A 25897-nucleotide genomic window follows, 5' to 3' on the forward strand; every position below is an offset into this window, starting at 1 on the left:
TGGCAGAAAACCAAAATGAGTGTCACACATTATAAAAATCTCAATTGCAATGTCTTCAAATTATAATATATTCCCCCTACCATACTCAGGCTTGGGAAGAGTAATTCCATCAAGATTATGTTTTTGTGACCAATACACAGTTCCATACTGATAGAAGGTCCTATAATGGATTCCATTATGGTAATGATTTCCTCATAGCATTTCTATACAAATGAATACTTTTAAATATGCCAAATTTTGTTTTGTGAAACTGTTCTTTACTATTGCACACTCACAAACACTTAAGAAACATTTATACCTAGAAAGTTAGTGAAATCCATTTTCTTAAGGAAGAAGATAGCTAGCTCTCTTTCCTCTTTTTCCCCCACCTCCAACTCTTTCAGCAAATCCAGGCCATAGTAGAAAAGGAATCCTTCCTCATAAAAAGTATAGTATAGGCTACTAATTTTAAGCATGCTCTCCATGAACTTTTTCAGAGATTTATGATCTCATAAGTGTGGGCACTCTCCTCCACCAATGTTGGTCAAAACCTTTCTGTGTTTTACATTAGTTATTTGATGAATTGCTGCTATAGTTGGAAAAAAAAAGCATTATCATATGATAGTTAGCCTTTTGGAAATGAACTTCTTAATTTAGCTAGGTTGGTTCCCCAGTGATGACTATCTCAAGGCCTATACTCAAAAGCTCTTCCTGCTGATAGCACCTGCTAGAGCTTATACCCTACACACAAAGCCTTTGAGAAAATAAGCACATCTGGGCCTCAATGAAGAATTAGATGTCAACACTTTCTTTTATAAAAAAAAAATAAAAAGGAATTTATTTTAAATGAGTAATTTTAGTTACTAATGAAAGTAGGAAGAAATACTACTATTACTGGCTAGCTAGCCAAACTTTATATAGTATCACCTATATTCCAGGCACTAAGCATTTTACAAATATTATCCCATTTTTCTCCACATAACAACTCTGAGAGTAAGTTATATTATTATCACTTCATTTTATAGATGAGGAAACTGAGGCAGTTAAGTGATATGCCCAGCATCACACAACTAGTAACTGTCTGAGACTAGATTTGATTTCAAGTCTTCCTGTCTCTAGATCCAGGGCTCCCCCACTATGGCACCCCCCCCCCTCCAAGCTGCTTTAACAGGATTCAGGTTAAATTTTAAAAAAAATGAAATTGACTATTTCATTTCCTGCCAACTACTTATTTACAGCAGCTTGCTTTTCACATCAACAGTCTAGAAAACAAAATCTATTTGGAAAGACATGAAAACTTGTCCTCAACTATGATTTGCAAGCAAAAAAGCAAAAAAGTAGGTGATAAGGCAATATATTAGTGATTTCTTTCAGTGTTTTTTTCCCCTAAGGGTTCAATATTAACCAAGTAGGCTAGATGTAGACAACAGAGAGAAAGTTTACATCTTACCTTTCCATATGATCTTAATGGAATACAAAGTACAAATTAATTTTAATGTGAATTCATTTCTCCTACTGATAAAAAAAAAACCCAGTTACTTTTATATAGTGTATGAAGGTTTATAAAGCCCTTTACAGGTATCATCTCACTCGATCCTCACACAACAATCCTGTGAGATGGGCACTACCATGGTTATTCTCCTTTTACAAATTAAGAAACTGAGGCACAGAGGTTAAGTGACTTGCTCAAAATCACAAGTCTAGAAGCCAGGGCCTCAATATAAGATGTTGATTACAAAGTCAGGGCTCCTTCTTCTGTAACAAACTGCCATTCAAATGTCATAGAATCTTAGAGCTTCAGAACTAAAAAAAGGCCAAGAAATTCACTAGTCCAATAGAATCTGAAACCTAAGCATCTCCCTAATATAGCATGGCTAAAAAGTTCATGCCATAGCCAGAACTAGATGCCATTACTTCTAACTCTCAACCCAATGCTCTTTCCACCATATTTTGCATTAGTTCATTAATGATATACTTTAAACAAAAGACAACTAGTGGCTCTGCTTTGGATTCCATCCCAAGTTAATATCCACAATATGAGAATGCAATAAATTATGTTGAAATGTGTCCCAACTGATTTGCTACTGAAAAGATTTCATGTTTTTCTATTATTTTAGTAACAATTTTCAACTACTCTTCATTTCCCAAAATTACTGAAATAAACACCATAAACTTACACTTTCATTCAGCTTATTTGATTCAAGATGTACTCGAGTCTTCTCTATATTTTCAATTTCTTTAACTATTTCAGCAACTGTTAAAATAAAGGTGTAAAATTAAGATACCATTGATTTTATTGACATATAAAATCTAAAATGTAATTGAGAAGTCATATCCCTAACCTCTCCAAGATTCTTCCTACTATACTGTTTACAGAGTCTTGATACATAAACAGACAATTCCTGGGAACTAAGCTGAGACCATCAAAATAGTTAATTTCAGATTTAATTTTATTCACAGTTTGAACCCAGCTATTCTGAAAGTATAGCATCTTGAATTTATGCTTTTAGGTAATTTGATGATATGGCCATAGATTTACTCTAATTCAACAAAAGACTGAGACCTGCATACCCCCTATCAGGCAGGACTGGTTTCAGATAGATTTCTGGAAAGGTCATCTGGCCACTTGCCTTATCATATTTGTCCTATGCTAATCTTTCATAATGATTTAACAGTCAACCCACTGCTGATGTTCTACACCACGCCTCATTTATTCACCACTCCAACCTCATCAGCATTATGGTTCCAGGGATGGAAGAGAAGCTATTTTCAGAATCAAGGTGCTAAATCCATTTTTTAATTTTTATTTATTAACCTTTTTTATTAAACATTTATCACATAAAAGCTACTCTGCTAAGCTGCAAGGAAGAGACAAAGGAATATGAGACTAGGTTCCTACTCTCTAAGGCCTTATATTCTGCTTGGAGAGAAAAGAAAAGAGTGTGTGCATAAAAAGATAATAGGAGGCAATAAATACCAAATGAATGGTACAGGCACTAAGTGCTTTAAGAGTTCAGACCATGGGGCTGCTAGGTGACTCAGCACCGGGCCTAGAAATGAGAAGTACTAGGTTCCAATCTGGCCTCAGATCTTTCCTAGCCATGTGACCTGTGAACTTTAAAAACTACTCCACCCTACTTAGACTGTACTTGAGGGGAAGATAAAGTTGTAATCTCCTGATTGACCAAAGAAGGTACTTAGTTCTCACCTTATAGTGAAGCTAGAACTTTAAGCTAATTCTATTTTTAGATCTAATACAAAAAGGTGTTAAGTAACTCACAAAAGGTGAACTTAACAAAGAAGTGTTAAGCAACTGTAAAGATATAATCAAATCAAAGAAGGTGAGAACTAAAAGCATGGGCAGTCCCAGGAGAAAAAGCCTTTAATGTGACTGGTAAGTGTGAAAATTTAGAGGAGGAGACACAAGGATGAAAGGTCTATATATTTGAGATTGTTTTGTCCCTCAAGGACTCTCTCTCTTTCCCTGATTGGTGGTGGAGAGTTAGCTGAGAGTTGCATGCTGAGCCTTTCAGGCATCTTAACATGGCTACAAGCTATTGTCCGGTTTGGTGGTGAGTTTCTGGCTGAATTTTCCTCCTTTACTTTCCAACTTTTTCCTCTTAGAAGCCTCTAATCTTCTTCAGAGACCTAGAGGCGGGGAGTTTAAAACTCCCCCTGGCATAGGACAGGTAGGAGAAATCCTATATCCTCTTTCCTTCTTCTCCTTAAATTCCTTCCCTCTATATTAATTAAATTACCATAAATTTCCAGACTGACTTGGGAATTTTATTTGGCAACCATTTAAATCTAGATTTTAAAGTCACAATCCTAAAATTATCTAACAGACCCTAGACAAGTAACTTAACTCCATTGACTAGTCCTTATCACTCTTCTGCTTTGGAGCCAATACTCCAACATTGATTCTAAGACAGAAGGTAAGGGTTTAAAAAAAAAGAAAGTTCATAATTTCAAGTGGAAATGTATAAAAACAAATTACATTTCAGTGTCTGTTTTTAATCAAAGAAAAATAGAGCCAAGTTCTGATGAGTGTGAATAATAAATCCCACAAAGAGTTCAATGTATTCAAACTGGCACAATTTTAAGTTATTATTATGTAAAATGTGGTCACTATTTCTAGGCCAATTGAAATATGCAGAGCAAATTTGAATCATGCAACTACTCCATCTGATGGATTATATCACACTAATGGGACATCATCATTGGTTTTAGTGAGTTTCAAGAAGAGAACTACAAAGGGAGTCTAATTACTTAAATGTACCTGTGTACGTGTTATATACAAAAAAAGAAAAACAATAACACAAGAAAACAATAATGCTGCCATATTACAATTACAGATTTCTGTTGGTCCGTCATGAAACATTAACATCCTCTAACTCTAATCCTCTATATTTAGGAATACAAACTTAAATTTTTTACAGTTCTCAGTTTTGGCCTAAATTTATTTTGAACAGTATTTTAAAACTATTTTTGTAGATTACTGGAATCTATCATTTTGTCAGACTTTTCCCTTGGGCCCTAGGACAAGCAAGCAATGAATGAAAGGTATGATAAAGAGAATGAAAAAGTAAAGAAAAGGTGAAAGTAAAGTTGTTCTGTATTAGACTCAATCTCAAATCTCCACATGGTATTTCAGGAACCTCTTAACATTCAGCCAAACAATCTGGTTGATCTTGAGGAAATGAGGGACAGGAAACAAACTATTCTGAAAAATTTAGTGGGAACTTGATAGACTCAAGTTGTGTTTCTCCCCCTGTGGTCAACACAACTTCAATCTGAAAGCCACATATTTGCAAGCATACCTGACTTAGGATGTAAAGAATCACACTGGGCATTGTACATGTGCACAAATTCTTGATGCCGTCTAATAAGCTGTTGTTTGTTCCCATGACTAGACAGTCCGTGTTCCTTGAGTTTTTTCCTTAAGTCCCGGTCAGAGAGTAAGTTGTAAACAACTTTGGGCATTGTCTTCCTTTTATTAACAGAACTAAAAAAAAGATAAAAAAGGAAGTTTAGTGAAGATTATCTTGGATGTAAAACATCATTTTAGAAGAATTTTCATTTAAGAATTTCAAAAGGGCTCTTTCCTGCCGTGTCCAGAAAACAGAGATATCAGTTCAATCACAGCACGACTGCCATGAAATGAACTGGGGTCAAGATGGAGAAAGACCCCTGCCCCCTCTCCTTTTTAGACCCCCATAGTTCAGACTGTTTGTGTGGTTGTTTCATTTTGTCCTTTTCTGTATCAGGTGCTAGGAGCAACCCCAACCATACATGAAAGTCAGAGCCATGGGGAGAGTAAAACCTTGTAGCCAAGATTTCAGGGAGAATGTTGCAGTCAGCCAGCTCAGCAGGGAAACCCTGAGAAGCCAGGGTGTCCTGAAATTTAAGCCCAAGGTGGGTTTTGGATTTAGAATTGGGACTGCACACTATAGGAACCAAGCTAAGTGGTTTGTATATTTGTTTTATACTTTGGAAGTTAACATTTCTTTTTAAAAAGCTAATCCTTCAAATCTAGTGGTTAAATGGAAGTAGGATACTGGTAAGCCCTCCTTAAATTTAAGGGAACACCACAAGGGAGATGCACTGGTGTGACTTTCTAAACTTTTCATACGTTGATAATTGACTGTTTAAGTACTAATATAAGCATTGATATACTGACACATTCTGAATTACTGAGTCCTATAAAATAAGTATTGATATTAAATTTAATGTAAGCATCACTAAGTTGCTACTGTCTGGCAGAAATATTTATAATGTTTGTGGCATTTAACCCAACCTAGACTACTTGCCTTTTGTAAAAGAAAATGTCCTACAACTTCTTAGGATGAGATAAACAGCTGACATTCTTTGCTACTTCTCTAGGTGATCCTACTTGTCTTCTTGTCTGGATAGATGAGTTTGTAATTCCATTTTGCTTACCCTGGTAATAGCAAGAACACATTATGGGGGCAGGGGTGGGAGAATTTTAGAGTGCCCTTTGGAACAAGGACCCAAAGGAAATTAACTGGACTTCTAAGGGGGAATTACCTATAATACAGGAGGATGAACTCCTAGAGGATCTGGGTATATTCTGTGTAGAAAGGGACACTTTTTGTCTAGATTCTGGTTGAATGGCATTATGCCCTGAACCATGGAAGAGGTTCTACCTAGGACCATTTTCTTATCTGAGAAAGAGGTAAGAGGTGATTCACTAGTTGATTCAGGCCCCAAATCCCTAGGAATAGAGAAGGTTTTCTTTACTTTTATTTGCTCTTTCTTTCACTTGTGCATTATGAAAGACCCTACACAGCTAAGACCAAGCAAACTTTGTGAAATGTTCCTTGTTATAGGAATTTGGAAAGCTTTGCATTTGGGGATAACTATGATTTGTTTGTACATGTGGGATTAACCACATTGGCTGCTTTGAAACTTAAGTATATGACACTGGAGAATTAAGTGAATGGAAATTGCTTATAGTTCCTTGGAGACTACAAAGGGACTACTCTTAATACAGATGCACTACTATGTATTTGCTGGAAACACCAACTTTGAAATAGGAGAAATATACAATGAAGGCTTTGAAGCATGCTCAGATGGCCTAACATGGAGGCATCTTGATACCCTGAATTTCCTACCATGTCCCCTTTACTAGGTGGCCAACATAGAAGTTGGAGTCATAGCAGCCTTGGAGTCAGGATTCCAAACCAGTCACTGCAACCAGCTAATCCTATGGGGAGCCCTGAAAAACCATGATGTGGGAATAAATTCCAAGGAGGGCTTTGGACTTGGAACTAGGCCTGTTATTTACAGGACTTAATAAAGCTAAGCCATTTGTATATTTTGTTCTATACTTTTAAAACAAATTATTTTTTGTCAAAAAAAAAAATTTTTTTTTAAACCCTTACCTTCCGTCTTGGAGTCAATACTGTATATTGGCTCCAAGGCAGAAGAGTGGTAAGGGCTAGGCAAAGGGGGTCAAGTGACTTGCCCAGGGTCACACAGCTAGGAAGTGGCTGAGGTCAAAAAAAATTTTTTAAACCTCAAAAGGTACCTCTAAGCTTCTTTAATAGTAAATGCAAAATATAGACAATGATAACTCTAGTCACACTGGTAAGAGAAGCAATCAAGAGAAGTCACTCTCCTGTTGCTTTAGTTTTCAGATTATCTATTCTTCTTAAAGGCTGAAATGTAATCAGCAATGATATGATCAATTTGATGTTAATATACTAAGAGAATATTACTGAACATGGGAATGCAGAATAAAATATCATCTAATAATAATAAAGAAAACCACCTGAAAGCCTGATAAACTAAGGAATTTTGAAGCATCAAAAAATACACTGTGTACTATAGAGGAATAATAATGAGACTAATTCAGTTCAAAGCAACATATACTTTCTAAGTCCTGTTATGTACAAGATACTTTGCAATGTCCTGAGGTACAAAAACAGCTTAATATTTCCTATTTATAAGGAGCTTGTATTACATTCTACTGGTCACATAAATAAATAAACTTAAATTTGAGGAAAGAGAAGCCATTAAGTCTGAGAAGTAATCAGGAAAGGTTTCCCAGAAGAAGTAGCACTTGAGCTCATACTTGAAGGAAGCTATGGCTTCTGAGAGCCAAAGGAAAAAAGGATATATTCACTTTTTAATCTCAGGTATAATAAGTAGAGTTCTCTAGGGAGACATTTCAGAGTGTGGTTCTTTTCAGAACCCATTTTAAAGGGCTGGTTAACTCAAGCTGAGAACTAAACTATACTCTGTACATTCTGTGGGTAGAAAAATCCTTGTAGTCAAAAGGCAAGGTTTATATAATATGAGGAAAAATTGTAATATGCCAAATCTAACATACTTAGATGCCTTTCGTTTCAGAGGCTTGTAAGATTTCTTCATGACCATCATAAGAGGCCTTGCTTTTGATGTATTTTGTGATTGAAAAAGCAGTCTCACTTCTTTAAATATTGTAGCTATTTGGATACATCAGAGTTTGGCAAGATTTTACTTTTCTAAGATATCAGATGTTCAAAAATCTGCACCCAGAACTTGTACTAAATAGTGCTGTGTCCATCTATAAAAAGTCAGACCAAAGCTGATAGTTGTACAATATAGTCTAGCATTAGGATTTCTAAAGTTTTTCATAAATCACAGAAAAGAATAGGTTGTATGTTAGTTTTTTTAGGTAAAAGATAAATTTTCATGAGTGTATTTTTTATCACTTCACACTATAAAAACACAAATAAGCTTTCTACTTATATCATGATAAAATGTAGGGTACAATCATTTGTGCTATTTTTAGTTTTCTAAAGCACCTTGATGACAGTGAATGTTCAGTGGTAAAGCATCTTCTAGTAATATCCTCAAAAGGGTTTCCCTCCCTCTCAATCTAGCTAATGATAAAAATGAAATTGTAATTTAATTAGGACCTGTTATAAAGAACATCCTTTTTTCCTTCCCCAAAGAGATATTACAATTATACTATATACTCAAATGGCACCACAATAAAGATCAGAGCTTATACTTAAGGTTTCATACAAACCAATTCCCAGTAAATTAAAATTTAACAAAAAAAATTAGACATGTCATATATTCAAAATGCTCATGGCAAACAATGATTTTGTATTCTTACAAATAAAATTGCTCTATACTAAAAAAAAAAAAATTGAGAGATGGAGGAGTGCAGTTGAGATACAATGACTGAAGCCAGAATGGTTAGTGGGGATTAAAATACCCTAAAGGACTAAAGATCCTTCAGAATAAAATACAAGAAAGAACTAGTGAATTTATTGAGATCAAAACTATTCCTGAAGATGTTATCAAACTCCAGAGTGTTGGCAAGAATCAGATTAAAATGTAATTGGGAAACATTAAACAAAAAATACAATATGTTATTGGTTTGTGGTTTTTTGAAGTCAATATGAGGCATACACATCCATTTCTATTTAAGTTTTTCTCCACTAGTGTAGAGAAAGGGAAGAGACTAAAAGTTGAAATGAGAGTTTATTACAGTCATCCAGCAACAACTGATGAGAGTCTGAAATGCAGATCTGAAGTAGAAATGGTGGCAGAATTTATTAGACCTGGCAACTGGCCTGATTTGGTTTATAGGGACTGAGATGGGAGAGTCTAACATGACTACAAAGTTACAAATCTGGGTAACTGGAAAGATGGTGGTTCCATCAACAGAAATAAAGAAAGAGGGAAAGGGTTTGAGTTTGAGTTACAGATGGAACATCTAGAGAGTTAGTGTAGTATAAGAGCACTAGTGATCACTTTTCAAAGGATATAAAGTAATTTAAGTAAGAGTTAACTTCCTCCCTTGGCCTTCATATCTAGATACTTAGGACTGGTTCTCCAATTGTATTAATTGGACAGGCATATTGTTAATAATTACCTACTTTCAGTTCAATAATTTCCAAGGTTCTCCAGGTGATATAAAATTAGTTTAACATAAATCTAGACTTCAAAGATCAATACCTTAAAACTTGGTTGAAAAGAAGGCTCAAACTATAAAACATTAATGATCGTATGTATGAAGAAGTATCAACAACATAGATAATTTTTCTCAGAAATATTACCTATGATCTGCACATTACTATGTACCCATAATACTTTACTTGGTATTATACATAGAATTCTTAGTTCATTAATTAGGTTGACAACTTTACAATTCATTTTTCTAAAATAAACTATGCTAAAGACATGCTAAAATTTATTTTAGTTACTAAATCATCTTTTTATTAGTGCTAAATTTCATAGAAGAGAATAGAAATGCTAAAGAATTTCAGAGAAAAGAGAACAGTGTAGATAGGTCAAGTTGTTGAAAGCTTCATGGAAGAGACAAAATGAGTAAGATTGGAATGAAGAGGAAGTGAATGGTTTCCCCTGCAAGGACAAAAAGCATGAAGGGAAACAATAACAACAGATTGACTATATAACAGACTCTGGTTTAGGGAATAATGGAATGTAGCATAATATCTATACCTTTTTTCCTAGGATCAGCAATTTACTTGCTCCCCAAAGCTGCCTCCTTGTGGGTGCCTGAAGACTATCAATCAATAAGCACTTTTGTGTGGCGACACCCTGCTAAGTACAGAGACTACACAAACACAAGTTTTTGTGTTAGGGTCCGAGTGGAAGACCCCCACAAAGGAACACGCAAAGACAATGCAAAGATAGCACGGAGAGGTTTATTTACTAGCGCTAGGACGGTTACCCAAAAGAACGCGCCGGGGTAGGATTGGGAGTGCACATATATAGAGCAGCTTAAAAGAACAGGCTATCTGTTGTGGCCTTGGGGAGGACGTCTTACAGTTTTTCCAGGTTATCTGTCTCGACTGTGGTCTTGCAGTTTTTTCAGAATATCTATCAACTATGGCCCTGCAGTTCTTCTAGGAACTATTCATTTGGACACAGTGCAACCCCCCCTTCCCTTCAATTGTTCTCAAGGAGTTTACATTCAAACAAGGGAAACAACACACAGGAAGGGAAGCATTAGCAACCGGGGAAAGGAGAAATGACTTGAACTAAATTCTGAAGGATACTTCAAGAGATAAAGGTGAAGAGAGAGTGAATTCCAGGCATGCTAAACAATCAATGCAAAAGCAAAGAGGTGGGAGGTGGAATGCCATGTAAGAACAGTGAAGATCATTTGGCTGGACTAAAGATGGAAGACATAACAAGTCTAGGAAAGGAGGAAGGAGACAGGTGATGAAGTGCTAAAATGCCAGAGACAAATATGTATTTCATCCTACCTTCCACTTCTGCTACCCTGGGCTCTGATAGGTGAGTTTTCACTTATCTTGCCCAGAAGAAATTATCATAATCCCTTAAATCTTCTCTCTTTTCAAACATCCTTACATCTTATTGTGGATTTTCACATGGCAAGAACTCTCCTTTTTTACTAATTTGCTTGCTCTCTTCAGAACATTTTCCAGATGATCAGTATGAATTAATAGTAAGCAACTGCTATAAGCCTGGCACTGAACTATGTGAGGAAAAAAGACAAAAGGGAAGTAGCCCTTGGACTTTAGATAATATATATATATAAAAGGAATACAACATGGTTTTGGAAGGGAATGCATAGGAAATGGGGGACCAGGAGAGGATGCAAGGAGAAGATGGTGCCTGAGTCAAGTCTTGATTCTAAGAGGTGAAAATGAGGCATGCATTTCAAGCATGGAGCGACAGCCAGTGCACAAAACAATAAAATAGGCAGGAGAGCATCCTCTACATGGAACAATAAATAGGCTAGTATGGTTGGACTGAAGAGTGCATGGAGGAGAGAGACATGTGCAAGAACACTAGAGAGGTAGGAAAGGATCAGGTTATGAAAAGATTTCAAAGATAAAATGGAGTTTACCCTCAGGATCCTAGGGAGGCACTATAGAACTTATTTTGTATGTGTTGAGGGGGTGGGGAATCTAATCATATCTTCACTTTCAGAAAATAATTTTGGCAGGCATATGAAGATGTAATGGAGTCAGGAGAGACTGAAGGTAGGGAGTCAAATGGTAGGCTTATGATTGTCCAAGCAAAAGGTAGTATTACTGTGACAGTAGTGTAATGGACAGGACTGAATATATAAAAGATGTTGTAGAGGTGAAAGTGACAGGATCTGGAAAATAGCTGCATATATAGATTAAGTAAGAGTAAATTATCAAGGATGTAAGAGTTACGAATAAGTTATCAAGAATGCAGAACTAAGTACTGTAATCTAGAGTTTACAATCTTATATGAATGAAAAATGTTTATCAGTTTTTCTTAACTACAAAGACTTAATCAATGTCAAGGAGAAAATTTTGTTAAGTCATTTTAGTCAGGTCCAACTCTTCCTGACTCGATTTATTGTTTTCTTGGCAAAGATATGGTAATAGTTTGCACTTCCTTCTCCAGTTCATGAAAACAGATGAGGAACTAGGGGAAACTGGGTTAAGTGAATTGCCCAGAGTCACACAGTTAGGCCATATTTGAACTCAGTTCCTTCTGACTCCAGAAATGCATTCACTGTGCCCCCTAGCTGCCCTAAAGAATCCTTAGTTTCACTTGAAAATAAAAAGTTAATCGTCTTTATATTAAATAGAAAACTCATTCAAAACTAGAAAGAACTCTTGATTATCAGAAACTAACAGACTTAGTAAGACTCAGTCTTGTTTGTGGTAATCAGATTTAAGAGTGAAAGTGTGCTTTAATTTAATTAAAAGGAATATCCATTGATTAGACTGAAAGAGAAGTTAAAGAAGAGTAATTACTTCAGGAAGACAATTTCTTCAAGGACATACAAGCATTAACATTATTGTAGTCTTGATATATTTTTTAAAATGTAATCTAAAATCACTTTTGTTTTATCTTGCTCTAGACTGTGTCTTGTTTCATGATAAATGGTGAAAAAGGAGTAAGAATTTATATAATGCCTACTATTTGCCAGGCATTGGGCCATATTTGTAAAATATAAGTAGAACTAAGAGAAAATTCCAGTTAGCCTGGGAAACTGCTGGCCTAATATCTAAATATTAATACTTATATATTAATAAGTGATCTCTGACACCTCAGCTACAAAAAAACATACAAAGGTTTTCTTCCCCAATTCAACAGTCTTATTATAAAGACTTGTATTCCAATGCCTGTCAGAAGATACAATGACCCAGCTGGGATGGCAAAAGCCAGTGAAGTCTAGAGCCTAGATATTTTGGTAATTCTAGTGTACAGTCAAAATCTCCATGGGGGAGGACCAAGTCAGGATCCTTTGGGTTGATGAGTTTGAGCCTGAATTTATACTATTCAATTGAGGTCAGAACTGAATGTTCAATAGAAAAAGATTTAAAAGGCACAGGAATGGTCTACAGAACCTCGGGGGGGGGGGGGGGGGGGGGGGGAAGGGGAACAATCTCAAGAAAGAATACCATTTTATATTTCATCTACTATAGAAATGAAACATGCAAATTCCTAAGACAACTGAGTGGGCATCCTAGAGATAATGAGGTTAAACAATTTCAAAAGGAGGATCATTTGATCTGAACATGCACTAAAAATGATTCTGGCTAGGTGGTAAGTGCCAGAAAAGAAGTGTTCTTTCAAAACAGGAATGAATGGAAGCAGAACAAGGATGGCAGAGTAAAAGGAAGTAATGCTGTGAGCTTCTCTCCATAAACTTCTAACAGATCTTTAAAAATTTTTAAATCAAACTAAATCCTTATGTGGAAATTTCCCAAAAGTCACAAGTCCTTTGTCTAATCCAGAACTGACTGGGAAGACTGTAGACACTAGAGACAACCCCATGGTTGAGCCATGAACATGTAGTATTTTTAGTTTTGTGTTTTTTTTTATGAAACTATCAAGTTTTGTTTTTAATGCTGTTTTTCAATCAAAGGACAAAGGAAGAATTATAGTTCTATTCTCTTAAGAAATGTACCACTTTTTGCAATTTTCAAACTGAAACAAAACAGAATAACTAAGCAAATCTACAGAATACACCAATAAAATAATCCTTTTTTTCTGAAAAACTTAGTGCTGCACTCAAAGCATCACAGTGTCCAGGTAGATGCTGTGCAACAGGGCAAAAGGAGATCTAGAACCCATTCCAGGGCACCCCTAATCCATACCAGGACACTGCAATAGGCACAGATGTCTCCTGGCAACTTTAACACCTAAGACCCATATGCATGTGGCAGATCAAGAAGAGGACTTTTGCACATGCAATGGTATATCAGGTAAGGAGTCCCTAGACAAAGGAAGAAGCTCAGAAGGCAGCAACAAGAGCAGCAGCAGGGACTCAGATCTTGGGCACAAAGAAGGGTCTCACTTCCAAGTCTGGCATAAATTAGATATGGACCAACATTTCATACCATTTAGCAAGATAAGCATCAAATGAATATATAAAATCAGCATAAAAGATTATATTAAAAACAAATGGAGGACTCAAGGATGAAATTATCTTTTGAGCCAATGGATAGAGGAAGAGTTATTGACCAAACAAGTGATGGAGATCAGTAAAAACAATGAGACAATTATGGCAGCAATTTAAAAAAATTTAATGAAAATTAACACAATTAAAAGTTAGAAGGGAAATAGATAACAGAGGAAAAACCTTAAAGCAAGTTTCTCTGATCAAGCTCTTATATCTAAGGCATATAAGTAATTCATTCAAATTTATTTCCCAATAGATAAATAGTCAAAGGACTGAATAAGTACTTTTCAAAGGAAGAAATACAAACTATCAATCATCATATGAAAAAATGCTCCAAATTACTAATAATTAGGGAAATGTAAATGAAAAACAACTGACACTCCACCTCACATCCATCATATTGATCCCTCTTCCCCCCCCAAAAAAATCCAGAAAATGATGGTTGTTGGAGGGGACTATAAGAAAACAGTCATACCATTGTGAACTTTTGGTCAAATTATAAATAAGTCCAGTCATTTAAGAAATGAATTTGGAACTATGGTTAAAGTTAGTAAATAGCACATTACCCTTTGACTCAACATATTATCACTACTTAGTCTATACTGAAAAGAAATCAAAGAAAGAGGAAAAGGACTCATATGAAGATTTATAAAAGCTCTTTTTCTGGTAACAAAAAACTGGAAGCTAAGAGGATACCCACCAATTAGAGAAAGGCTAAAAGAAAGTATGGTATATTAATATAATGGTATACTATTTATCGTTCCATAAAAAAATGACAAATAGTATAGTTCCAAAGAAACATGGGAAAACTTGAATGAACTGATACAGAATGAAGTGAGTAGGATAAGAGAAGAATTTGGACAATAATAACTGTGCTGTAAAAAATGAACAACTTTAGGGGGTGGAGAGAGCCAAGATGGTGGAGAAGATACACAGACCCCCTCTGATCGCTACCAAATTACTATCCAGAAAACCATGATATAATGCTTCAGAATGAATTCTGGGGCAGCATAACACACAAAAAGATGGAGGGAAGTAATTTTTCAGCCCAAAACAACTTAGTAGGCCAGCACAAGGGATTTAGTGCACCAGGGTAGAGGTGGAGCACAAAGAGCACTAGGGCAGGCCCTGGCACAGCTGAGGCAACAGCAAAGGCTTCTGAAGCTTTCAGCCATAGAAGCTAAGGTGGGTCAGATAACTCAGAAAGAGATAGAGAGGCCCTTGCGCTGGAGCTGCAAGACTTTTGCTGCCTTGCCCCATGCAGATCCAGTAGCAGTCCCAGGGCAAGAGTGCTAGGAAACACCAGAGCTAGTGGCCACAGAGGAACAGAGGACTCTGGCCATAGTTCCAAGGGGTAAAGGAATACTTGTGGTTACTCATAGTCAGAGCACAGGCTGGGAGAGTATTAAACACATCTCTCCTGGGATCATACCCAACCTACCACCTTGGAAGAACTGAAAGCAGGGAAATCCCCAGACCCAGCTCTGAAGGCAGTTTCACAAAGAACCTGAAGCCTGAAACAGTGCTCCCTTTCCCAAAGATATAAGAGAGCCAAACTTTAACAGTTTCTTTTTAATTAAAAGGAAGGAAAAGGCTGAAAAATAAACAACAAAAAAAGAAACTCAACATTGAAAGTTATTTTGGTGACAGGTAAGACCAAAACACAAAGAAAGAAGAAGATAACAAAGTCAATATTACTGCATTCAGTGAATCTTAAAAACTGCTCAGACTGTACCTTAGAAGATTTGGTTAAGCTATTCCCCATATTGTAACAAATGGAGGTACTTGGTCAGGAATGTATTGGGAACTTTAAAATTACTCCACCCTACTCATGACAGTGCCTTAGGGGAAGATAAAGTTGTAAAATTCCTTACTGAACAATGAAAAGTCCCCAAACTCATACTTATAGTAAAGCTAGAACCTTAAGCTAGGTCTATTTTTAGATCTAATACAAAAGGGTGCTAAGTACCTATAAAGGTTAAATTAATCACTAAAAGGTCAAGCAACTGACAAAAGGCAAGCTTAACAAAAGAGGTGTGAAGTTTTTGTCTACCCAGAGAAGGTGAGAACTAAAGAGTGGTGTGAACTAAGAATGGTCAGTCCTGGGAAAAACGTCTACTGTGATTGGTAGATGTGAAAATTTAGGGGAGGTGACACAAGAGAAAATTTTCTTTAAAAGGAAGGAGCTCGAGGTGGAATTGCATAGTTGGAGTTTGGAGTTAGTTGGAGGAGCTGAGTCTCTGAACTCAGTTCAGGAGTTGAGGATTTCAGTGAAGGACTGGAGTTTTGCTTGGGACAAATCTTGTGGTGAGTGATTAAAGACTAACTAGTCTCTCTTAAGGCTCAGGCCTAGGCCGTTTGGCCTAGGCCCTTCATACTATATTTCTCTTATTCTCTATCTCACCCTTTCCTTAATTCCTTCATTTGTATTCATTAAAATCTCCATACAACCCAGCTGACTTGGGTATTTTCATATTTGGGAATTTTTCCCATGGCGACCACTTATTTTGGATTTACATCAAGACACCAAAATTATCTTTACAGTTTTGGCAATTCACAGTCTTGAAACCCACATTTTTCGCGGTCACAATTCAAACTTCCAAGAAAAATACTAACTGCTCTCAAAAAATATTTTTAAAAATCAAATAAGGGAGGTAGAAGAAAAATTGGAAAAAGAAATGAGAGTGATACAGGAAAATCAGAGGAAAAAAAGTTAACATCTTGGTTAAGGAGACATAAAAAAGCAATGAAGAAATTTAGACCTTAAAAAACACAATAAGGCAATTGGTAAAAGAGGCATGAAAACCTAATGAAGAGAAGAATTTCTTTAAAAAGCATAATTGGCCATATGAAAAAAAGATTAAAAAATGCATTGAAGGAAGAATTGGCCATATGGAAAAAGAGGTACACAAATGCACTGAAGAAAAGAACTTGAAAATCATGACTTAAAAATCATAATTGGGCAAGCAGATGATAAATTTTCCATAAGATATCAAGAAACAGTCAAAGTCAAAAGAATGAAAAAAATTGAAGAAAATGTGAGGTATCTCATAGGAAAGGCAACTGACCTGGAAATAAACCTGGATGAGACAATATAAGCATTATTGGACTACCTGAAAGCCATGATAAAAAAAAAAAGAGCTTAGACATTATCTTTCATGACATTATCAAGGAAAATTGCCCTGATATTCTAGAACCAGAGGGCAAAATAGAAATTGAAAGAATCCACTGATTACTTCCTGAAAAGATACCAAAAGGATAACTCCTAGGAATATATAGCCAAATTCCAGAACTCCCAGATCAAGGAGAAAATACTGCAAGCAGCCAAAAAAACAGTTCCTATATCATGGAGACACAGTCAGAAAAACACAAGATTGAGCAGCTTCATTAAAGAATCAGACTACCTGGAATAGGCTATCCCAGAGGAACTATGACTTCAACTGCAAAGGTAAGAGTCACTTAGCTAACAAAACTGAATATAATCCTTAAAGGAAAAAATGATTATCAATGAAATAAAGGACTTTCAAACTGATGAAAAGACTAGAGGTGAATGGAAAATTTGACTCTCAAAAACAAGACTCAAGAGAAGCATAAACAGGAAAGAGAAATCAAAAGGTATTCAATAGGCTAAACTGTGTACATCTCTGCATAGAGATAGCTGTCATAGCTCCAAGGAAATTTATCATTGTTGGGGCAGTTAGAGGGAGAGAACATGGATGAAAGACAGAGGAGTGAGTTGAATATGATGAGATATTTTTTTTTAAAAAGGAAAAGAAAATAGAATGGGTTAATTATGTAACATAAAAAGAGGCATGAAAGAACTTTTACAGTGGAGGGGAAGATGGGACAAGTAGAGAGGGGAACATGTGAACCTTAGTCTCATCAAAATTGGCTCAATGAGAGAAGAATATACACAAATCCTACAGAAAGCTGTCTTATCTTACAGGAAAGTAGGAGGGGAAAAGGAATGGGGATTATAGAAAAGAAGGCAAATTGGGGAAGGTAGAGGTCAGAAATAAAAAATGGGAAATAGGATGGAGAGTAATATACAGCAATCATACTGGTGTACATATTTTTTACAAGTCTCTCTAATAAAGGCCTCATTTCTCAACTACATAGAGAAATGGGTTAAATAGCTAGGAATACAAGTCATTCCCTAAATGATAAATTGTCAAAAGATGAACAGGCAACTGTCAAAGTAAAGCTCTCTTTAGTCAAGAAAAGAATGCCCTAAATCACTATTAGAGAAATGCAAATGAAAACAACTGTGAGGTATCATCTCACACCTATCAGACTGGCTATTATGACAGAAAAGGAAAATGGATGGGATATGGGAAAACTGAGACATGAATGTACTTATGAGGGAGTTGTGAACTGATTAAAAAATTCTAGAGAACAATTTGGACCCTTGCTCAAAGGTCTAAAAAACAGCTGATTGCCTCTGACCCAGCAATTGGTTTGTATTCTAAAGAAATAAAAACTGAGGGGGCAGCTGGGTAGCTCAGTGGATTGAGAGCCAGGCCTAGAGATGGGAGGTCCTAGGTTCAAATCTGGCCTCAGACACTTCCCAGCTGTGTGACCCTGGGCAAGTCACTTGACCCCCATTGCCTAGCCCTTACCACTCTTCTGCCTTGGAGCCAATACACTGTATTGACTCCAAGACGGAAGGTAAGGGTTTAAAAAAAAAACTGAAAAAAGGGATGGACCTATATGTACAAAAATATTTAAAGGAGCACTTTCTGTGGAAGCAAAGAATTGGAAAGTGAGGGGATATCCATAAATTGAGGAATGGCTGATGGAATACTGTAAGAAATGATAAGCAAGAGAAGCTCAGAAAAACCTGAAAATATTTACATAAACAAGTGAAATAAGCAGAACCAGGAGAACACTGTACTCAGTGACAGGAATACTGTACAATGAACAACTGTGAATAACAGCTATTCTCAGCAATACACTGATCCAAAACTATCCGAAATGACTCATGATAAAAAAAAAATATCATGTTTCCAGAGAAAAAGAATGGATAAGAGTTTGAATCTAGACCTAAGAAAACCTTTTTCACTTTCTTAATTTGTTTTTTTTCCCCAGTTATGCTTCCACAACAGGATTAATATGGAAAAATGTTTTACATGTAAAATCTTTATGAGACTGTTTATCATCTCAAGAGGGTGAGTTTTGGGGGGTGGAGAGGGAAGAAGGAGAGAATTTAAAAATCAAAATTCTTCAAAGAATGTTGGAAATTGGAAGCTGCTAGGTGGCTTAGTGAACTAAGAGTCAGACGGTCCTGGGTTCAAATCTGCCCTTAGGCACTTCTCTGCATGTCCCTGGGCAAGTCACTTAACCCCCCCACTGCCTAGTCCTTTCTACTCTTCTGCCTTGAAATCAATTTATAGTATTGTTTCTAGGATGGAAGGTAAGGATTTGTTTATTTTTTAATGTTGGAAATAGTTTTTACATGTAATGGGGAAAAAATTAAATCAATTAACAGGCAAAAAAAGTGGCTAAACTACTGCATAACACAGGAGCTCATTTCCATAATACTTGCCACAAATGCCTTTTCTCATAGGATTAATTTTAAAGAATATAATCTGCTTGCTTTATATTATTTGAAGTAATAAAAGCATCCCCCCCAAAAAAATGAACTTTATCAACTATGATTCCAAAGGGATAGAAAAACCATCTATTACTAAACAAGAGGCTATACTTAAGATATAGAATGAAACATATACTTTTTTTTTTAACATGACCAGCTTGGAAAGTTATTTTGCTTGACTGTACATATTTGTTAGAAAGATTTTTTCTTTTTTTTCTTTCTTTCTCAGTTGGAAGAGGAGGATAAAGAAAAAACAGAAAATAAATGCTTAATTAAAAAAACTAATTTTTTAAAAATCTTGAGAAAAAGGGAAAGGTAAGTCAAATATGAATTTGATTTACTTAACAACAGTGAGTTAATTGAAATGATTCTGTCATATTTAACTGTCTAGTAAGTTAGAAGCAAATTCACCTAAAAGGAACTACCCAGATAGGAAGAAAATATTAGAACAGATCATGCAGCTGCAGACTTTTAAGTAAAAAACTAAACTGGAAAATAGTTTATATAGCAAAATAAGAAACTGTATCTGTTAATCTGGAAGTTTTACCTCTAATCATGCATCTGAAAAATTATGAGATGAATTCAAGAAATGTTGCAAAACATATTAAACAAACTATATCAAAGCAAAAAGGAAACTAGCAGTTTGAACACAAGGCTATGGGAATTTTCTTTTCCTTGATTTATATCCCTACTGCATGTTAAAATAGATAAGGTGTAGCAATAAGAATAGAATAAGTGTGAGATTAAGACTATTTTTTTTTAGGAAATATGATAATAATAAGGTTAGGTATAGCTTTAAAATTACATAGAATCATACGGGAGACATTTTTTTCTCTCTCCATATGCTCAAAGGGGGGATATTATAAGGATGATATTAGAAATTAGGTCTTGTTATTTTAGTTTAGAGATAAGAAATAGAGAAGCTGGCTTGAGAAAGAATTGGAGTTTGAAGCAGATCTAAGAGTGTCAATTTCAAATGTTGACAGTGTGGGGAGGGGAGGTTTTAGCGGTTTTTCTGTTGGAGTTGGTCTCTGGGAGTGGCAGTTACACTCTCTCGGAGTTCTGGGAGCAGGTGACATCTTTTCTCTCTCTATTCACTGTTGTGAACGCCACCCTAACAAAAACAGGAATGTCTACACCCCTACTTAAGGATTAAGTGTTGAGGAGGATGGCCTATGACAGACATGTGCTAGCAAATGACAAATCAGAAACAACTGACAGACCCCTGGGCTGTCCTAAGTCAAGCTTAAGCTACCATTGGTACAAGTGAGATGCAGGAAGTGATGTAAAAACTGTCTATATATTTCACGTCACTTCCTCTCTCAGGGCTCTTTCCCGTGGAGAGGTGGCTCTGGCGGCAGTTTGCTGAGCATTTCGGCATCTCAGTGCGGCAGCAGCTATTGTCCAGGTTTAGCGGTGAGTTTTCCTTGATGCTATACTGGGAAAAGCTTAGTAGTCTAGTTCAGGTGAGGCATCTTCACTGACCTCTCTCAGAGTTTAAGCTAATTCTTTTCTCCTTTACCTTCCAAACACTATCCTCTTAGAAAAGTCTCTAATCTTCTTCAAAGACCCCGTGGCGGAGGTCTTTGAACTCTCCCTGGCACAGGTCAGGAGGGAGAAATCCTATACCCTCTTTCTCTCTCTTCTCCTTAATTCCTTCCCTCTATTAAATTAAATTAAAATTGCCATAAATTTCCAAACTGGCTTGGGTATTTTATTTGGGATTTTCTCTGGAGACCAAATTAATTTAGATTAGGTCACAACCCTAAAATTGTCCTTACACCGTATGAAGTAAAAAGAAAGAAGGGAAAAACCTGAAGGAGCTAAGTGATTTCCTTTTCCAACTTGGGAAACACTAGTGATTCTCTATTACTGTTACATAAATTGTTTTTAAATCTGAGAAGACCAAAGAAAGATCTGGTCTTTGGTTTGGCCTCTGAGATTCAGAGTCCTAACTTGGTTCTTACTGACACTCAGTCAGCTAGCCTTTGTTATATTTATAACTTGGAGACAAAGTTAAGAAGTATAAGAATTTTCTAGTTTATTGTAGAATAGTGAAAATTTGGGTTAGTCAGATCAGGAAAGATCAGTGTAACCTGTGGAAACAGGAGAAGCAGTTCCTTGGGGAACCAGGGAGTTTTATTTGGGTGGAGTTAGAATCCCTTAGAGTTAGGAATCCTTTTTTTTAATCCTTATATTCTTAATAAATAGTTTATTTTTATATAACAAGAGTCTCCTTAGCATCCTTGCTCCTGGCCCTGAAGAGTTCACTTATGAGCTTCACTTCACTGATATAAACTGAAGATATTTTGTAAGCACAGCAAGCTGAGTATCTACTCAGTTTATAAATCAATAATCAATTCATTGTCTATTATTTTCACAGGATAGATGTGGAAAAAACAGAGTACATAAAATATTGTTCTAATTTTCAAAGGACAGATCCAGTTAAACAACCTAATTAGAATATTAAATAAAATTCAGAACAGAGAAGGTTATGTTTAAGAAATTAACAGGATTATACTAAAAAGAAGGTAAAATGCTAAATTAATACAAAGAAAAATGCCATTTTGTTACTTTTAACAGAATCAGTATGAGTCATAGGAAGTAGAAAAAAAAGAGTAAAAGAATTAAAAGATAATTGAATTAGCACAGTTCAGTTCTCAAAGCCCATTCAATTAACGGGCAGAAAGAACTGTAGAGAAATGTTCTTGACACTAAAATAAACATAATAATGGCAAAGAAGACTAAGAAAATATATAAAGTACAACTAAGGTCACAGAAGATAACTTAAAGAATTCAGACCAGTGGCTCCAATTTCTGATTCCTCAATAGTAGAAAGATACAGCTAGAGAATCTTCACTTAACAGGGACTAATGTAAGGTCGTCCTTTTTGCCAGCTCTCAGAATCTTCAGGAAGGTTCAATTGAAAAACAGAAAGCCCACACTGCATAAATGGCCACACAAGTTTAAAGGTTTTATTTAACCTTATAAGGAGAAAGAATTGTGAGATGATCAAGAGAATGAGGTTATCAATTCATTACTAATAATGGAGGAAGAGAGAAGCTAATAAAAATAACATCAACCATTAAAGGTCCAGTATTGGACCCAGAGGAAGATGAGAATTCAAATCTGACCTCCAAAACTGAAATGTGTGAACCTGGGCAAGTCACTTTATCTGTCTGCTTCAGTTTCCTCATCTGCAAAATAGAGAACTTAATAGTACCTACCTCCCAGGGTTATTGTAAGGATAAAATGAAATAACATTTATAAACCATTCTTTAAACTTTTAAGAACTAAATGCTAGCTATTATTATTAAAAGGGCTTTTTTCCCCAAAAAAAATCAGAATTCTATTATCTTCAGTTTCAACTACGAATACAAGTTGTCCAAAGAGGTCAGAGAATTTATTAGAAAAAATCTACTGAGGAATGAATTCCTAACTAGGACTTGTAATTCACTGAAAGACCTTTCTAAAAATCAAGGTCATCTCTAAGCCACAATATAACATGGGAAGATTTAAGTAGAGATCCTCATGTATAAGGGAAATTAAGGCTTAAGAAATTAACTAACTCATCCAAAGTCACCAGGTTAATAAGTGACATAGTCTGTTATCCTAATTATCCTATCTATGATCCTATCTATGCTATACAAATACTTATAAATAATATTAAGCATTTCACCATTTTTACTAAATCAAAGCTCAAGGTTCATTGTCTCTTCCTTGTGTGTGGAGACCACCGATGGCCCCAAAGCAGTTCATTTATATCATATCATGAACTTTTCCACTAATACTTTTACCCTAGTACTAGCCTTTGCCCTATTACTTAAAAAAGGATGACTCTATTAATAACTACAAGAGCAAATTACAAATTATGTTAAAACCATATAGAAACATTTCCCAATTAAAAAAAAATTCTCCTAAGGTATTAAGCCCCAAGTTTCTTAATAAGAAAAATTCTTAGGGATAAATGAAAGATATAATAAACAATTTAAAAATTAGAACTTCATTAGGAACAATTTCTGAAAGGCCTTTTAAACAACTTTGTCAAGTATCATAAACTGCCTTTATAAGTTCTTAACAGATCAGTGAGCAATTATGTGATTAATAAATGCTCCCTAATCATAACTATTATAATTGAAATCCCCCCAAAAAATGTGTGTCAAAGGTTGTTAAAAATTAAAAGGGGTCAAAGAATATGTGATCCAAATAAGATAATGTACAAAAAGCTTTTTTATTCCTTAAAGACTACATAAATATCAACTATTATTATTTGAACTGGTATACCCAGGAAAAACTGAATTTACAATGTATTTTTGCACACTAACAATCACTCATTATGTGTTAAAAAATAATAAACTACAAATAGTAACTAAGTACCAAAAAGATCTCTATTTTCTTACACTACACTACCACCAACTGGCTAAATTATTTTTTTAAGTGTTAAAGCAGTGAAGCCTAAAGCCAGGTATAAGCAATGAAATGTGGGAACATCTGTACTAAACTTCTAAGATAATGTATTTCTAGGTTTAGGAGAGAGGGATTTATTTGTTTGTTTTTCAATATAACTATCTCTCGGACCTTATAAGACTTGCAAAATTCTGGGAAAAATGAAGAAATACTAGATAACAAGAGCTGAATAACATCTCAAGAACCTAGAAAAATACAGGTAACAGGCAAGCTAGCAAGTTCTTTCCTGAAAAACTTAGTTTATATGAAGTACAGATAATAAAATTTATGGATATAGAATCATAATGGAAACATACAGAGTTCTGTGGTCCTTACAAAAAAGGTACTGGACTGCAGAAAGTCCTTTCAAAATTTCCAAAATACAAACTCTAATGTTTCCCAAAAGTATGATACTGATTTTCTCCCACAATTCAGAGAAAGTGAGCAATTTACAAATCAAGAAATACCAGAAATTAACATAGGTCAGTACTAACTAATATGGTATTCAGAAAAGATTTTCTATTCCAGGTCCTTCTAAATAAAATACCCAGTTACAAAATAGTTCCTTAATGTTAAATGTCAGATATACTCAGAAATTCCGATAAATTTTTAGCATAAAGTTACCATAAGGTGGGAGAAGTATAAGTTATATTCCAAACTTAAGGGGAAGTTGGAAAACTAGAGTAACAGGACTTTTCCAGCTTATGAAGAATTTCTGGGGACCTTGATTCAAAACTAGTCTCAAGACACTTCCCAAATGTGCGACTCTAAACAAGTCACTTTACCCCAATTGCTCAGACCTTGCCACTCTTCTGTCTTAAAAATGAAACTAAGACACAAGATATGGGTTTTAGGGGCAAAAAAATTTCTAGTCCATGATATATTTTTACATAGCAAACATTCTAAGAATTGAAATAGAATGGATGATCTGTGTGACACTATTTGGAACCAAGAAAATAATATGCACAGTGACAAAAAATGTAAATGGAAGAATCAGCAAATAATCAAAAGAGAATGTTGCAAAATTACAAAGAACAAGCACACCTCCAAAGAAGATAGAAGGTATTCCCACTGCATATATTTTCAGATTTTTTTTCTATGTATTTATCACTTTTACTGATTTTTTCCTCTTTTTCGTTAAAGAAAATTATTTGTTATATGAAATGACTCTTGGGAGAAAACAATCTCTGGGAGAAATTCTGGTGATATCAAACAAAAAATATCCATAAAAATTGACTTTTAAAATACTATTCTCAGAAGGGGCCCATAGGTCCATTGCCAGTGGGATTTTTGAGACAAAAAACCTTAAGAATCCTTGTCTTACAGAATTATCTGAGGACCTAAGTGATTAGGTAATTAGACCAGGGTCACAAAACCAATATATGATGGAGGTGAGACTTAAACCTAGGTCTTCCAGACTCCAAAAATCAGTCAAGAAACATTTATTAAGTGCCTACTATATGAGAGGCACTGTGCTAAGCCTGCAGATACAAAAAAAAGGCAACCATGTTATCTTCAATCTCGAGAAGCTCACATTCCAATGCAGGCAACCAGCAAGTAAACAACTAAATACATACCACATATATACATATGGTTCTCTCCATTGTACTTGGTTGTTACTCAGATGAATAGAGACAATTAAGTAGACTATTTAAAACAACCAAACAAAACGATTTAACAAATACTACAGAAAATCCATAGTTCAGACTAATATTCCATTCTCAAAATAATCAGATAATAAACAAAAAAATACACACATGGCTTGACTTCCAGATTTAATGTGTAGTATTGCTAAGTCAGATTTTAGAAACTCTTAAAATGGGCCTGTTTCTTACAGAATAAATAATAACTGACATTTACATAAGGTTTTACTCAGGTATATAAAATATTTTAGATATATTATCTTATTTGATCTTTCCAAAGCTGTTGGTCTATAAAAATTCTTACTAATGGTGACACCTAAAGTCCTGAGC

General features: G+C 35.3%; 1 protein-coding gene across 6 annotated transcripts in view; it reads right to left on the bottom strand.

The window, feature by feature from the left end:
• The window catches only part of RAD18 (RAD18 E3 ubiquitin protein ligase), a 139109-nt gene that overhangs the window by 77622 nt on the left and 35590 nt on the right, over window positions 1–25897 (bottom strand). For all 6 annotated transcript variants that reach the window (XM_016424473.2, XM_016424478.2, XM_016424476.2 and 3 more), the window contains exons 7-8: window positions 4800–4984; window positions 2157–2233 (exon numbers count right to left, since the gene is read on the bottom strand). In XM_016424473.2, coding sequence (XP_016279959.1) covers window positions 2157–2233; window positions 4800–4984 — 262 coding nt within the window. The remainder of the gene's footprint in view (window positions 1–2156; window positions 2234–4799; window positions 4985–25897) is intronic.

Source organism: Monodelphis domestica, chromosome 7 (genome assembly GCF_027887165.1).
Source record: "Monodelphis domestica isolate mMonDom1 chromosome 7, mMonDom1.pri, whole genome shotgun sequence".
Taxonomy (NCBI): Eukaryota; Metazoa; Chordata; class Mammalia; order Didelphimorphia; family Didelphidae; genus Monodelphis; species Monodelphis domestica.